General features: G+C 40.4%; 1 protein-coding gene across 1 annotated transcript; it reads right to left on the reverse strand.

The window, feature by feature from the left end:
* Nucleotides 1–4,161: 4,161 nt before the first annotated feature.
* Nucleotides 4,162–11,811, reverse strand: LTO1 (LTO1 maturation factor of ABCE1). The gene is made up of 5 exons (XM_054066992.1): nt 11,697–11,811; nt 10,653–10,758; nt 8,353–8,423; nt 7,094–7,211; nt 4,162–6,753 (listed from the first exon to the last, which is right to left on the reverse strand). Exons 1-5 carry the CDS (start codon nt 11,753–11,755, stop codon nt 6,685–6,687), a joined length of 423 nt encoding a protein of 140 aa, XP_053922967.1. The 5' UTR covers nt 11,756–11,811; the 3' UTR covers nt 4,162–6,684.
* Between the last annotated feature and the right edge of the window lie 3,674 nt (nt 11,812–15,485).

Genomic DNA, 15,485 nt, shown 5'->3' on the forward strand with positions numbered 1-15,485 from the left:
AAGAATGGCCTGGGATGCTTGTGCTGACAAATAGATAAAGCAATAGGTGGTTAAGAAGGGTTAAGCCCTCAGGGCTGGAGAGAGCTCCAGGTACAGATATCAAATACCATCAAGACAGCTGAACCAAAGGAGGAGTAGCTATATGCACAGGCCAAGCTCCAAGCCAGGACCTGACACGTCACCTGGCTGGAGAGGAGTCCTCTCCTCCTTGGTCCATATGGTGAAGGGTTTTGATTTGTGCATGAAGTGTGTGCATCACAGAATGGAATTGCTATCCAGTCACCATTCCCCATCTGCTAATACATTTTAGATGATATGTTGACAAGTGGTGTGGTCTTGTTATTTCATCCATCCCACCAGACTGTGCCCTATGACACTTGTCTTAATCCATCCACAAGCTATATTCCATTAAACGCTGGGTCTCCTATGACAGTTAACATTTTTATGGTGGGTAGTGTGTTATTTGCAACATTAGCACCGGTCTTCAAGGAGCTGGGCTGAGATGGGCAAATCATTTAACAAAGACCACTAAAGCCCCTAGAGCATTGCGACAGCTCACCTGTGCCAACACCAAACAAATAACCTCCTGTCCCAAGTCACCTCTCTGATGGCAAATTGTCTGAAATTGACAGTTGAGCTTGTTGATGTTTTATTTCTCCTTTTATGAGAGCTTACCGCTACAGATTGTTTGAATACAGGGTATTATTTTTGAGCAGCTTTTTGCTCCTTGAACACCGGGAGGCCATAGTCCTTTACATTTGGTTGTTGGCTACCTGAAGTATGAAGACTAGATCTTCAGCAAACGCATACTGTCAAATATAGCTATGTTCTTTCTACATGCATAGACCTGCAGAAAGCATCAGCAATTATCTACTAAAAAGTAAACATTATTTCTTATAAACATAATGAATTTATTTCATGTTTTTGACTCAATATTTCACTGTGACCACTTCGTCTGTTTGACAATAAATCAGCTGTGTTATTAATTTGGGTTTCTCTTTTCATGGACACTCTTGGACTGCAAAGGATCAGAAAGGTGCTTCCTTTATGGACAATATCTTTCTAATATAAGTGAAAGAGTTCATCTGCCTTCACTTCTGCATGACAGTGCGCAACAGTGCTGCAGTCAAACAAGTATATGCAAAGCCTCACATGTTTATGGAAACACAAGTGTTCTCTCATTTTCAAACAACTTTCCAACCACCTAAATACCGTCCTCCACATTTCTAAATACCTCTGCAAACCTGCTTAAGGTGTCTTCAGGGATTTCTTTCCACTTCTCCCATGCTTCTGCTGAAGGAGGATTTCAGGCAAATCACAAGTTAAAACTCCTTGAAAAAGTCTCTCCATATTTTTAACATGATTTGTTTCTTTCTCATTAGTTTGAAAAATAATGATGCTACCAGATTTTTGTGAAGTTTGTGCTCATCTTAATGCATAAGAGAACTTAAAAGAAGAGCAAGGCATACAACTATAAGGAGCCAGACTTTCAACATGTGGTTTTAACAATGTCGATGGTGAAAGCAGGGTTATGAATTCCCAAACTGTGCTCAAATCATTCTCTACTGTATTCAAGTGTTCTCGATATGACACATAAAATGGTGCCATAAGTCCATATGGTTTTAAGTTTACAGTGCCCTTGACTGACTACAGCATGACCCAAGGTGTCCTCAAGAAGGAAATACATTGCAGACATAACCTGTAGCTCTGCTTAAAAATTGAAATACTATTAGATTGATTCTCAGTTTCAAATACTCATTTGGTTTTCACTCGTATTTCAGAAGTCAATTGCTTATCAACAAAAACTTCTTTATGTGTGTTTTTTAAAGGAGGTAAATGGGGTCTCAAAAATTCTATGTCTGCACATACATTGGAAAAAAAAAAAGACCAGTTTAGAGAACAATGTAGGCATGTGTTTTTAAACTACTGTTCGCGCAGTCTGGTCAGGACTGTGTGACACAGTATACAGTGTTTTGTCATCCAAGGAATGTCTTTGATCAAGAGTTTATGCAAGAAGGAAAAAAAAGCCATGAAACCCTAATCCGTTCCCACAGTCCAGTAAACGTGAGCTGGACAAACAGTGGACAATAGCAGTAAAGCTTGCTGCTGGAACAATAGCTGCAACTAAAAAAATTAAAGGGTTGCTGACTCACAGTTCCTACAATCAAGAAATATCCCATGCAGTGTTGATTATACTGCAGAATCCGGAAGATGCCGAAGGTTAAAAACTGTATTTACTGTTATATTGAGATAAAGCAGCTAAATGTGCTGCTAAACAATAAAAAGATGACGGACAGTGACAAATAATGATGTGGATTCTCTCTAGTGCAGTTGCGATGCAGAGGCTGAATAAGCAATTTTTCTGCCTAAACATTTTGCTAAAAGTAAACTCCATAATTTTATTATAAACAAATATCAGCTAAAATCTTTCAGTCAGTATGGTAGTATTTCAGATATAATCCATACAACTTCTGCACAAATTCCACAGTCAGGCTTTCTAATTTTTCCAGGACAACAGCTATATGCTATTTCTTAGTCCAGTTCAGAAATCTTCTGTAGGCAATTTTGCCATGCAAGAACCAGATAAACAGACTAACAGATTATGGGTTCATTACGTATGTATATGAAATACAATACATAGAACAATTAAAAACATTGTATAGCGAGACACTTCTGAATCAACTGGCACTTATTGTGTCTTATTCTTTTTTACCTTGCACGCAATTCATATGAGAATGAACGGGTGCTAATTTATGCTAATAAAGATTTCCTAAGTCTTCTATGTTGGCTACATTTCAGAGAAGTTTACTGACCATGTTTCCTTCCACATAGCATTAGATTAGGTATAGTTGTAAGTATGTTCTATTTCTCAAATCATAGAAAGAAAAATGACAAGTCGTCTGGACTGCAACGACTTCAGTGCACTAGCAGTAATGAGCTTTGTATCCCCCTTTTAACACATTCTGTATTCCACAGTTGCAGCTCAGAGATGATCATGAATAAACAAAATAAGTGAGAATGCAGCCCAGGCAAGTCAGAAATTTGTGAGTTAAATGTTTCAAACATTCCTCCCTAACTACTGAGCAAGAACTAGCAGTGGTGAATATAGCGAGACATTTTTAAGTCTTAGTAACATCAATAGATTTAGCGGAAATTTTCCATCTTAACTTAAAGTTATCAGGTACTTTTGCAAAATTTCAAACCTGTTTGACGATATAGCACAAAGCAACAATCTCCAAGTCCTACTTCATTAATAACCAATATTATCATCTACAAGATTGCATTTCTTTCTATATCTTTTCCACCCAGTCTTTAAAGCAATACTTAAGTTGCACAGTCGAGCATTCAAATCGGGAAATATCTGAATGACCGTGGTCCACAAAAGCTTTGTGCAGGGTCTCTGTGCACAGATCTTCTGATAGAGTCTTTATTGACAGGGCAATATTTGCTTCCACCAGAGCCCTAACTATTCAAGACACAGGCTGAGAAAGCAGAGTGTGAAACTAACACAGCCATTCATAAGAATTTCAGTTCATTTGTTACAGATTTTAGGAAGATGTTAGCAAAACAGAAAAGGCATCAAGAGAAGAGACACCATATGCTTAGATCTCACAAAACTGAATAACATTTTGAGAACTGCAGTTTTCTCACCTCTTGATGGATCCCCCCCCCCAACAGCATTCTTATTGGCTTAAGCACACACCTTTCCCAGGCATTTGCCAACTCTCATGTTCCTCATTTTCTAGGTGACTGATCTGAGAAACACAGGCAAAAATACAAACATGCAAAAAAGCTAAGTACTCCTAGCCTTGACCTTGGCAAGAAGCACGTTCTGAAGTATTCAAGTACTCAAAATGCAAAATTAGTTGGTACGAGTCACAATAGACATCTCACACTGGTTAAGGCAAATCAATAATGTTGATGTAACCTTGGTTTTAACTCCTTAGCTGTAAATGAGGTATAAATATGCTGCGAAGATTCCATTGTTACAGCCCTGAACATCATGGAAAACTCAATAAATCTGTTGTGGAGAAGTTTAAAAAATTAAAAAATACCAAAGAAAGTATACAACAGGATTTTAAACCATATCTCATTTAATAAAGACCATCAGGCCCATACAAGACATGAGACAGACGATATTCATGAAAACACGGAACTGTGGAATAAGAGACTCCAGCAGTTTGTACACACATATGGAGCTGAATTAAAGACCCAACAGGCAACCCTAAACCTGGCATATTTCAGTCTGAAATCCTGGTTGCTACAATCTTTATAGTTAACTATGTGTATATACAAATACAGTTATAGAATAATATATTCTAATAATATTAGTTGTTATCAATAAAATTAAAGCAATACAAGAAAATTACCCACCAAACCAATTTTCAAAATAAATCATTAACTGCTTGACCTGCAAAGACCCTTTCTCTCCTCAGTCAAACAAAAATAATGCTGTTTCAATACAATCTCTATAGTAGCACTTTGCATATAACCTACATATCACACACTACTATTTGACCAAATGCTTCACAGACACTTGGAGCTCTGATGTTGCTCCCCTTTGCATTTATATACATTTTTGTAAACCACAAAGAAAGATTCCAAAAATGGCCACATTTTAAAATATGAATACTAACACCTCCAGTGTTTACTTCTCTTTGTACTACCATTCAGAAGAAAAACAAAACTGTCTGGTTTTAGACCAAGATCCAGGGTGAGTTTATTCAAAGCATAACTCATGGACTTCAAGAAAAATTATTTTGACTCTATCACAGATGAATATTTGGTTCCTTTCATTAAATTGAAGTGAAATACTTCAATTTGCAAAACTAAACTGGTTTATAGATGCAGAGACAACTTTTTGAATTTGGATTTCTCTAAAGTGATTATAAAGTCAAATTAGCAAATTAGTCAAATTATAAAGTTAAATGTGCAATCTTTTTGTTTTGTGCCTATCTGTTTATTGAGATTACAGGGTATTTTGTTTTGTTTCTATTTTCAGATATTTGCAGGTTGATGCTTTTTCTGGTTATGTGACTGTATAACAAGTAAAAGCCAGCTGTGCTCAAACTGCCTTAAATAAACAGACAATGCTGCCATGTTCCTTCCAAGGTGTCAAATTGAGAAACATCTACAGATGATTCTGTCTCATTACTTTACTTTGAAGAAATTCACACATAGTTAGAAGAGCTGTATCATGCATACCCGTGTTCTGCACTCCATTTTAATGAACTTTATATAAATATTTAACTGTTTTCATGTATTTCTTACAGAATACCCTGACCTCCTCCACCAGATGGCTCCGACCGACACTCTGTGCATCAAAGCTGTTTGAACACTTACCCATGTAAGACAAATACAAAAAAAAAAGTACACCAACCAGTTAAGAAAAGCCTCTGATATTGGCATACTCGGATACTCAGGCAACAGACAAGAGGCTATTTTGAAATAAATCAATTTATAGGCACACAACTCCCTCCATATAGTTAGCAAAACTGTTTTATCTTCAGAGTCCAAAATCCAAAACTTTTAGCAGAATGCATGCCTTTCATATCCAAGATGTGAATGCATGGCAAAGATTTAAAAATTCAAGTTGCCTATTTTCTTGTACAATAAAAAAGCTGTAAAAGTAAAAAGTAAAGGTCTATATGGCACAAAATAGTGCTGTCCAAGGATATGGCCAGATCAAAACACATCCTTCACCTGAGATAGTTTACCCTGCACAAAGCTTCTAATATCCATGGCAGTCACATCTCTCTTTATGAAGGCACACAATAGGTGTGTATGTTGCAACTCATGGAAAGTGTTCCAGAACTCACTATGTAACTGTGTTGCAAATGGTATGCCAAGAGGTTCAGCAGTCCAACTTAAAACACCTTTCAGGTAAAGTAATTCGTATGGACTCTATCCCTCTCAAACTAACACAGCTGAATACATTTAGCTGATGGCATCTATTTTTTTGGAATGAGACTTAAAGAGTATATTTTCAAGGCTGGAAAATAAAAACCTATTCTTTGATAAAGTGTACTAATGCATTAAATCAGCATCACAGCTCTGATCACTTACACTGGCAGCTTTCTGGGTTTGGTGATGTTTTTTCCCCACACTGGATCAATCTGCAGAACTAGTGGGAAGTACAAATTTCATGTTCTGAGCTGCACCTACTTTATTAGCAGGTATCTATCTTTTTCCTCCACATTCTGACTTCATTTGTCGTTCTACCCTTTGCCCATAAAAATATTCCTACTCTAAAGTCCAGGTAATTGACTATATTTTACTTCACCTACAATATCTACACATTGTGTAAACCAAACGATCTGCATATGCAGATTTTTAAATAACATACATCCTTTAAATAAGGAAACTTTGCAAATGCTAACATTTTTCTTTGCAGGAATTAAGGTACAGTGCAAGGCTGCTAAGGAATTAAAATGAATATTTCTATCTAACAGGTTTACACATTGGTGCTTCAGTGATCCTAAATAAAACCTGGAGATGATACACGTTAAATGACATATGAGAAATACAATTTTAAGTTCAATGCTTTTCTCTTTCTCCTTTAATATTTAGCACCTCTTCATTGTTTTTATTTGTTTAAAATAAGAGCAGATAAAAACTTTTCCAGTTATCTGTTCTTGTAATGCTTCTTCTTTGGTCATCCATGTTTATCTTCATCTGTTACATTCAAAATGTTAGTGAAGATCTTTCAGTACTGATTCTAAAATCAGACTGAATATTTAGCATTGAACAAACCTAAAAAAGAATACATGAAAGTGTTTCAAAGCATCTATTTTCCAGGAAGAATATCCAAGAAAACTCCTAATTCCTCCATTTCTCTTCTTGTCTCAACAGTAATTCATTGTCAAATAATATTTTCAATTTTCATTTAAAGAATATTTTTATTTTGCATTTGCTGTTTGCTGGGGAACTTTCAACCATCAAGTATTTTCACTCAAATCAAGTATCTTTACTATGATCACAAAAGGAGAACAATAACTGCTCTGCACCAATACCATGCTTTTGAGAAGAGAGACTAAATAACTTTAGAAATTAGTATCATGTAGTCATACAATAACAACTTAATCCTACAAACCTGTTTAAATTTTCCTCTGATTTTTTCCAGATCTTCTTGCAGCTTATCATACGTGGGGTCTTCATATGGGAATTTCTGAATTATTCCTATTAATGAATCCAGAGCCCTGATCTTTTTGCTACCAAAAAAAATCAGAACAAAAACCAATGAGCCTACTACAGAAACTTTTTCAATCTGTCAATATGAAAATTATACTAATAGTTTTATATAGTAGTTCAGAGCACAGAACCCAGCCCTCCGTCCTTCTTTTTCATTTGCCTTCTTCCATTTATCTCACCAGGAGTGTGTAATGAATACATATGTAAAACATAATCAGAATTTAAGCTGTAATACAACTGACAAAGTTAAGGTTTCCCTCTCAACTTACCTGCCAAAAGTTGAGAAATATTCGAGAACCTTCAGAAATAGTGATTAGATGACTGAGCGGAATAAATAGAAGCAATAAAAAGAGGTTGCCAGAACACATATCAAGAGAGTTGACAGTATGGTGGCTACTCTGTCAGATAAATTAATCAAAACTAGACAGAAAAAAAATTGATGGAGAAAAGAATTAAAGTCACAGAAAAATGCTGGTTGGAAGGGACAGCTGGAGGTCATCCAGTCCACCTTCTGTAGAAGCAGAACTCACTTCAAAGCTACATGAGGTTGCTTAGGGCTATCTCCAATTTTAAGATTGGATTTTGAAAATTACAAAAATGGAGCTTCTAGAGTCTCTCTGGACAATTTGTCCTAGAGCTTAGCCGGTCGCACTGGGAAGGACCTTATGCTTAATTATAATATCACTTGTTTGAAATCATGAAAGTTGCCTATTTTACTTCCTCTGTGCGCTTCTGCAAGGAATGTGTCTTCACCTCATTTAGAACTTAAAATCATAGAAAGGTTTGGGTTGGAAGGGACATTAACGATCATCCGGTTCCAACCCTCTTGTCATGGGCAGGGACACCTCCCACTGCATCAGATTGCTCTAAGCCTCATCCAACCTGGTCTTAAACATCTCCGGGGATGGAGAGAGTGTCCCCTTATGTGGTACAACTAGGTGTCGCTCCTGCCTTCTCTTCTCCAGGCTGAAGAACCAAGTTCCCTTACCTTCCTTTCAGTACCACACTATCCAACACGTGATACCACCCCAGTGGCCCTCTGCTCATGCTTCTTCTAATTTTCACAATTTCTTTTGTGCTAAAGAAGCAGTGAAACTGGACACCATAATTTGAAACAGTATTAAAGGAACAGTACATATTCATCATTTTTTTTAACTTTACCTGGTCTTTTCATCCCTGCAGTTCTGGAGCAGACACTGCCAGGTAAGTGCAAACCCAAGGTAGCAGCCAATCTGCAAATTTATGAGAACGACACAAGGGAAAAAATACATGATATATACAGTAAAAGAAAACCGGAGCACATTTTATCCCATTCTTCAGGAAACAAGTAATTGGTTACACAAATATGTTTCTATGCTGGGAAGTTCAGTAAATTAGGGTAGGATAAATGAGGGCTGTGTTCCACAGTACAAGAGTCAGAAAACTTCTCGTAAGAATCCATCTATTATCAGTGGACAGACTATTTAAAATACAGCATAAAAAGCAATTCTGCAAAACACTAGCCATACTCTAAGTGCTTTGAACCCACACATTTATTAGAGTGTGATTGGGAGACAGTTAGGAAACCACTGATTTAAGATGTTTCAGTAAGTATTTGTTTTTAGCAGCACTGTCAATTTAAGAAGCCCACGTACAGCTCTACAAGAAGGTGCACCAGCTGGACTGAGGCAGTCACCAAGTCAGCCAAGCAGGAAACCACACTTTTTCCTGAGTTAATACGCAAACGATTTTACTAGCCTAACTCAAAAGGATAGCATGGAATCAGAAAGAAGCACAAGGAGCTGACTAAGCCAGCTTTGCTGCCAGAACTTTCCATTATAACTTTGGACACCAAATGAAACGGGTATACAGCTTAAGCTCTTCCAGTCATCAATTGGATAAGACAGCTGGAGTGACTTGACATTCACAGTAAAACAGACACAGAAAGAAAATTAGCTGACTGAGAAACTATGTCCAAAATTACAGCCTAATCCCACTTTGGTCTGTATGTGTCCATGTGCATACACTTGCCATTTAAACTTACAAAATATTGTTGGATTTGTAAGCTCCTGTGGCCTGCAAACCACTTCAGAGTACAGGGGGACTGTGCGGTAGTTTCAGTCTTCTGTTAGTTATATTGCTAAAGCACACAGCAGATGTTCTTTTTAAGGTCCAAACCTGAGTTTGGGACTTAACATTTCATTAAGTGCTGAAGCATATCTGAAGTGAACCTTCCAGTTAATTTTTCATTAACAGAAATTGAATTTGCATGCCCAAAACTGCCCCAGGACACTTAGCCACAGACTCCTCAGAATAATTAGCACTGCTCTACCACAGGGGCACAATGCCAATCTTCTGCTTGAGCCCAAGCAGACAGTGTGTCTACGCCTGCATAAGGGACGTGCTCCAAAACAGACACACTTTAAATATATCTTCTTACTTTAATTCTCTATCAAGCAAGACCACCATCATTGTAATTTTGCCCAAGAGACAAAATAGGTTGACAGTTCCAAGACTACCCAAGCCACTCTTCTCATTTAATGTGACTCGCTGTCCTCTGGAGCTTCCACAATATAAGCAGAATACAGCACTTCTCTATTATGGTCTGTTTAGGATCATTTTGTATAATACAATCCAGCTTTGGATTAGCATTCTTATCTTGAAACTACACAGCTGTAGTTTAAGTAGGAAAAGATTTCATCACTGTCCATCTCTGTATCACACCCAAATGCAAAGCAGAATTTTATGATAACCAGCCTTTCAGAATTCCAGTTTACCTTTCTCACTTCAAAATGGATTTTTATCACTCTTGCTCTTTCTGTAATTAATTTTCTGAAAATATCATAAGGGTAAATTGCCAAATTACCCAAAGGCCTTCAGTAGATCAAACAGTACTTGAAGTAAAGATTTGCTTCCATTTCTGGGAAGGCTTATTGATTCCACTACCCAAGTGTGCTAACACACAGAATGGACTCCATGTACTAAGGATAACAGTGCCTCAACCAATAATGTCTCCCAGTATCAGAAACAACAGGGAGCAAGAGACACTCAGAATCACCCCTTCATGGTTGTCCACCCAAGCTGTCTCAGTGTTCCCTCGTTTTCCCTAATGCTGTGCCACAGGAGACAGTACGGGGGCCTTCACCCACAATTCTGGATTACAGAAATAGAGACAGTCCACCATCATTTTTGTCTGAGAAAGCTTGTTTGAATTTCTCTCTTCCTACGCTGTCTTTCAGAAAATAAAAATAATCAAAATTCCATATACCAAATAAGTTCAGAAAATATAAAACCATAATTTATCTAACTGTTTAAATCAAAATACCATACCATTAAAGTAGCTTGATGGGTGCTCTTGGACAAAACAGTGTAACGCAGCAGGCTCCGGACTACCAATAATCAGGCTTTGCCTAACAGTTCCCATGTTACAGTAATTTCCTAATGAGAAAAACACTGCAATTCTGAAGCACTTTCCTATTTACCTCAGACCCGATCTTGGCACCGTGGAGTGATCCATACCTCCTTCCTTCAAGAGCTCCAAGGTGGCTGCCTTCAGCATACCCCTCCTGATACCCCTCACCATGAAACCTGTAAAGACAGAAGTACAATTATCAGCATCTATTTTCGTTTCATATCAAGCTCACACTGCACACAAGCAACTGTGAGCAGGGGCACCTTCCACAGGATCAGGCTGCTCACAGGCCCATCCAACCTGACCTCGAATGCTACCTTGAATGGGGCATCCATCACCTCTCCGAGCAAGCTGTGCCAGTGTTTTATCACTCTCAGAGTAAAAAAATTCTTCCTAATATCTAGTCTAAACTCCTCCACTTTTGGTTTAAAGTCACTACCCTTTGTCTTATTGCTACAGGCCCTGCTCAAAAGTTTTTCCCCATTTTTCTTATAAGTGCTCGTTAAGTACCGGAAGACCACAATAAGGTCTCATCAGAGTCTTCTCTTCTCCAGCTGAAGAACCACAATTCTCTTAGTCTCTTTTCATAGGGAAGGTTTCCAGGACTTTGCTCATTTTTGTGGCGTCCTCTGGACTCACTCAAACAGGTCCACATCCTTCTTACACTGAGGTTTCCAGCGCTATATTCCAGTCTCACCAATGACACACTTGGCAGCCCAGCTCAATGCTTTCACCAGAACAACGTCCCTAACTACAAGCTCCCAAGTCCTGACCAAGTTTCCACATGGAAGAGCCAAGCTCAAGCAGCTCAGTCGCTCAGCAAGAGCAGAGGAGAATTTCCCCCATCCTTCTTCCTCACACGTTCCCCAGGCTCAATACCAACTCCCTACCTCTCGCTTTTTCTTTCTCTGCCTCTATTGCCCGTACCAAGACCCAAGAATTGGACCCAAGATCCAGATCCAGACCCAGGCCCAGGCCCAAGACCCAGACCCAGATCCGGGCCTCCCTTCCTCCCCCCCCGACCGCTACCGGCGCCTCACCGAGGCCCCCGCCCTGCCCCCTCCTGCCCCCCGATATCCCTGAGCGCCAGCCAAGCCCCCCTCACCATCCCCACCTTTCATCTGCCATCACGATGTCGTCAAACATATCAGAGCTCGCAGCCGCGGCCGCCATGGCACCCCCAGCGCGCGGCCGCAGTGCACGCTGGGAGCGGACGGCGAGCCGGAGGGGCCACGAGCCGGGCGGGCAGAGCGCTAGTGGGCGCGGCCTGAAGGACTGAGATCACGCCCCCTTGGCCGTAGCCCCGCCCCTCACCGTAGCAGCCCCGCAGGCGGCGTTGCGGTGTGTGCGCAGTAGGGGGCGCTCGAGGTCCGCGGCTGCGCCGGGACCGGGATCGCGAGAGGGAGCGAACGTGGCGTTCCGGTGCTATCCCGGTGCCATCCTGATCCCATCCCGGTGCCATCTAGATGCCATCTAGATGCCATCCCGCTCCCATCCTTGTCCCAGACCGGTGCCATCCCAGTGCCATCCCAGTCTCATCCCGATGATATCCCAGTGCCATCCCGGTCCCATTCCAGTCTCATCCCGCACCTTCCTGGTGCCATTTCTATCCCATCCCGCTCCCATCCCAGTCTCATCCTCGTGCCATCCTGGTCCCATCCTTGTCTCATCCTGCTCCTAGTCCCATCCCAGTGCCATCTCGGTCCCATCCCAGTCTCATCCTGGTGCTATTCCAGTGACATCCCAGTCCTGTCCCGGTGCTATCCCAGTGCCATCTCAGTCCCATGCTGGTTCTATCCCAATGCTATCCCGGTCTCACCGCAGTCTCATCCCGGTCTCACCGCAGTCTCATCCCAGTCTCACCCCGGGGCTATCCCAGCGCTATCACGGTCCCACCCCAGTCTCATCTCGATGCCTTCCTGGTGCCATCCCTATCCCATACCACTCCCATCCCGGTCTCATCCTGGTGCTATTCCAGTGACACCCTGGTCCCGTCCCGGTGCTATCCCGGTCCCCTCTGCCAGTAAGGGGGCTGGCATGGCTGTAGGGAGCCCTCAGTGCCCCGCTGTGAGCTGAAGGAGACACAGGAAAAAAGTAGCAATAACAGTGAAAGAAATTATTTTGGTATTTTTGCTGTTAAAAAAAGCCCCACAGATCCCGGGCTCTGATAGACACTGCTTTGCATTGAGCTATGACATTTCTGATTTTCAAGTAGCATATTTCTGATGTATATAGCCAAAATGTAAGCATTTTTTTTGTGTAAATACTTAAACTTTAGTGTGCCAGCAGGTTGAGGGAAGGGGTTCTGCCCCTCTACTCTGCTCTCGTGAGACCCTACCTGGAATATTGCGTCCAGTTCTGGAATCCCTAACATAAGAAGGATATGGAGCTGTTGGAATGGGACCAGAGGAGGGCTCCAAAGATGATCCGAGGGCTGGAGTACCTCTGCTATGAGGACAGGCCGAGAGAATTGGGGCTGTTCAGCCTGGAGAAGAGAAGGTTCTGGGGAGACCTCAGAGCTGGCTCCAGTACTGAAAGGAGATCCAGGAAAGCTGGAGAGGGACTTTTTACAGGGGCATGGAGTGACAGGATGATGAGGGATGGCTTTAGATTGGAAGGGGGAAGATTTAGACTAGACATTAGGAAGAAATTCTTCACTATGAGGATGGTGAGGCACTAGAACATCTTTCTCAGAGAAGCTGTGGCCGACCCATCCCTGGAGGTGTTCAAGAGCCAGGTTAGATGGGGCTTTGAGGAACCTGACCCAGTGTGAGGTGTCCCTGCCCACAGCAGGGGCTTGGAACTGGATGGGCTTTCAAATTCCTTCCAACCCAAACCATTCTATGATTCTATTATTCTAGAATGCTTTGTTAAAACATTTATTTGTTACTACAGATCAATGTGGGTAAAATAAAACATTTATACTTATTAATAAGCATATATTTTTATGTTAATTTATACTGTTGTTCTCCAAATTCTTAATGAAAATATGGCTCTGTGTACACCAAAGTCATCTCTTAATGCAAACAAGGATACAGGAGGCCTGTTATCCCCTGAATCCAACACAGGAGGGCAGAGAATTCAAAAAAGACAACTTTAAAATCCAAAGATGGGCCTAAGGAAACCATAAAACTACATCAGAGTGAAAATAAAATCACGCTACTAAAGGTTTAGCTAACCAAGTGCGGCAATCACAGTTCGTTAAAATTCTCCCTTCCATTTGCTGATTCATACAGAGTGACAGCAATCAGCTGTCCAGCTTGTTTTCTGCATTAATTTGAAGTGTAGGTATCACTGGGTCTCACATGAAATCACTGAAGGTTTAAAGCCAGATGTGAGAACCTACTTGCTCTACAACTGCAGAATCGCAAGCAAACACATATTGTTCACTGATGGCAGCGGAAATACAAGGCGTCTTTGCAGGTTTCCTCTAAGCTAATAACTACAATTTAAACCTTGCTTTGTTAGTTAATTAAAAACAAGTTCTTTGATCTCAGTAGGTAGTAGGATTGATGAAAAATACTGAAAATATAAGAATGTCCTGGCAAGAAGACAACAAAACACCAGCCTCATTTTGGGGCATTCTTACATACCTTCAGTCTCATCCAATAAGGTTCCTGATAAATTTGCTGCATGCCTAGGCTGTCACAAATTCACCCTGAATTTGGATTCCAAATGATGTCTTTAACACACTCCCATTCTCTTCCAAGGGAAGCAAATCTCTGCTTTTATCACATCTGAATCTGCCTGAAAGGAGGTTTGGCTTCCATACATTTTTGAGGTACATTTATTTAATTTATCATGTCGTTCTCCATTTACAAAGAACACTGGCAGAGTAGAAAGACTTGTCCCAAATTTTCCACGAACTTTCAGTGCTTTAAGCAGACGTGAAGGTGATATTGTGGCTCTTAAATACAAGATTAAATACAAGCTTTTCACACTTCCCCTAAGTGGAAATGAAGATGCCTAATATCTCCTTTCCTACCACCTTCCCACTACTTCAGCAACTTGTATTTGCACATCATAGCTTCTAACTGAAATGTCTCACACGGAGACATTTGACACCTGACCTTTAAAAACCTTTTAGGGCTGTAAAATGTACTATTGCAAATGAAAGCACTGCAATTGTTCTACTTGTCTTTGAGAAACTATGATCAGCTGGGATATAATCGTGAATGGTGGTGGTGTTTACATTCCCACAGAACCAAAGGCAACAGTGTTTTGAGGTTTTGCACACCAAGTTCCTGACCGAGTCAGGTGTCTGATGGTAGGGAAAGCATTTTCCAGTAATCTTGCCACCTCAAGCTGTGATCTTGTCAGATTTTATAAGCAAAACACCCAGGTCTGGTCAGAGCTTGGATGGGAAACCTCCAAGGAAAACTAAAGTGCTCCAGGAAGCGGTGTGGGTAATTTAGCTGCTGGCATTCTTCCCTCTGTCTGTATAAATATTGAACCAACCTCTAACCATGCTGTTGCAGTAAGAAACATTGTGCTGCTGGTGGAAGATGCAAATCCAAATATGTCAGCATATAGAGTCACTAGAGAGCTCAAGATGCTGTTTGCAAATGCAAGGTTGCTCATCTTTGAAATTTAACAGTATACACTCCGGACTCTCTTATTTGCTGTTTCACAACAAAACTGTGCATTTTTTTAGCAGAAAAGTAGGAGTGGATTTTTGACCAAAATTTTGCTCTTTTTTATTTTCTTTTCTGTTTTTTTAAAAAAATATTTTTTATGACAGGATCTTGAAAGATATCTAATTTTCAAAGAAAAGGTACTGTATGATCAAAACTAGAAATGAAAACCAGAAAAACAGAATGCCCCAAACTTGAAAACTGTTGGAATACACCAACCTGAAAATTTTTGGAATAAACCAACCTGAAAATCAGGATTTCATCTCCCA

Source organism: Cuculus canorus, chromosome 5 (assembly GCF_017976375.1).
Source record: "Cuculus canorus isolate bCucCan1 chromosome 5, bCucCan1.pri, whole genome shotgun sequence".
Lineage (NCBI taxonomy): Eukaryota > Metazoa > Chordata > Aves > Cuculiformes > Cuculidae > Cuculus > Cuculus canorus.

Coding starts and splice junctions, on each gene's coding strand:
- LTO1 (XM_054066992.1), bottom strand. CDS start 11,755: ATGGCGGCCGCGGCTGCGAGCTCTGATATGTTTGACGACATCGTGATG. Junction 7,212..8,352: donor TGCAGGGATGAAAAGACCAG/GTAAAGTTAAAA, acceptor TTTTTTTGGTAG/CAAAAAGATCAGGGCTCTGG. Junction 6,754..7,093: donor TCAGAGGAAAATTTAAACAG/GTTTGTAGGATT, acceptor ATTCTTTTTTAG/GTTTGTTCAATGCTAAATAT.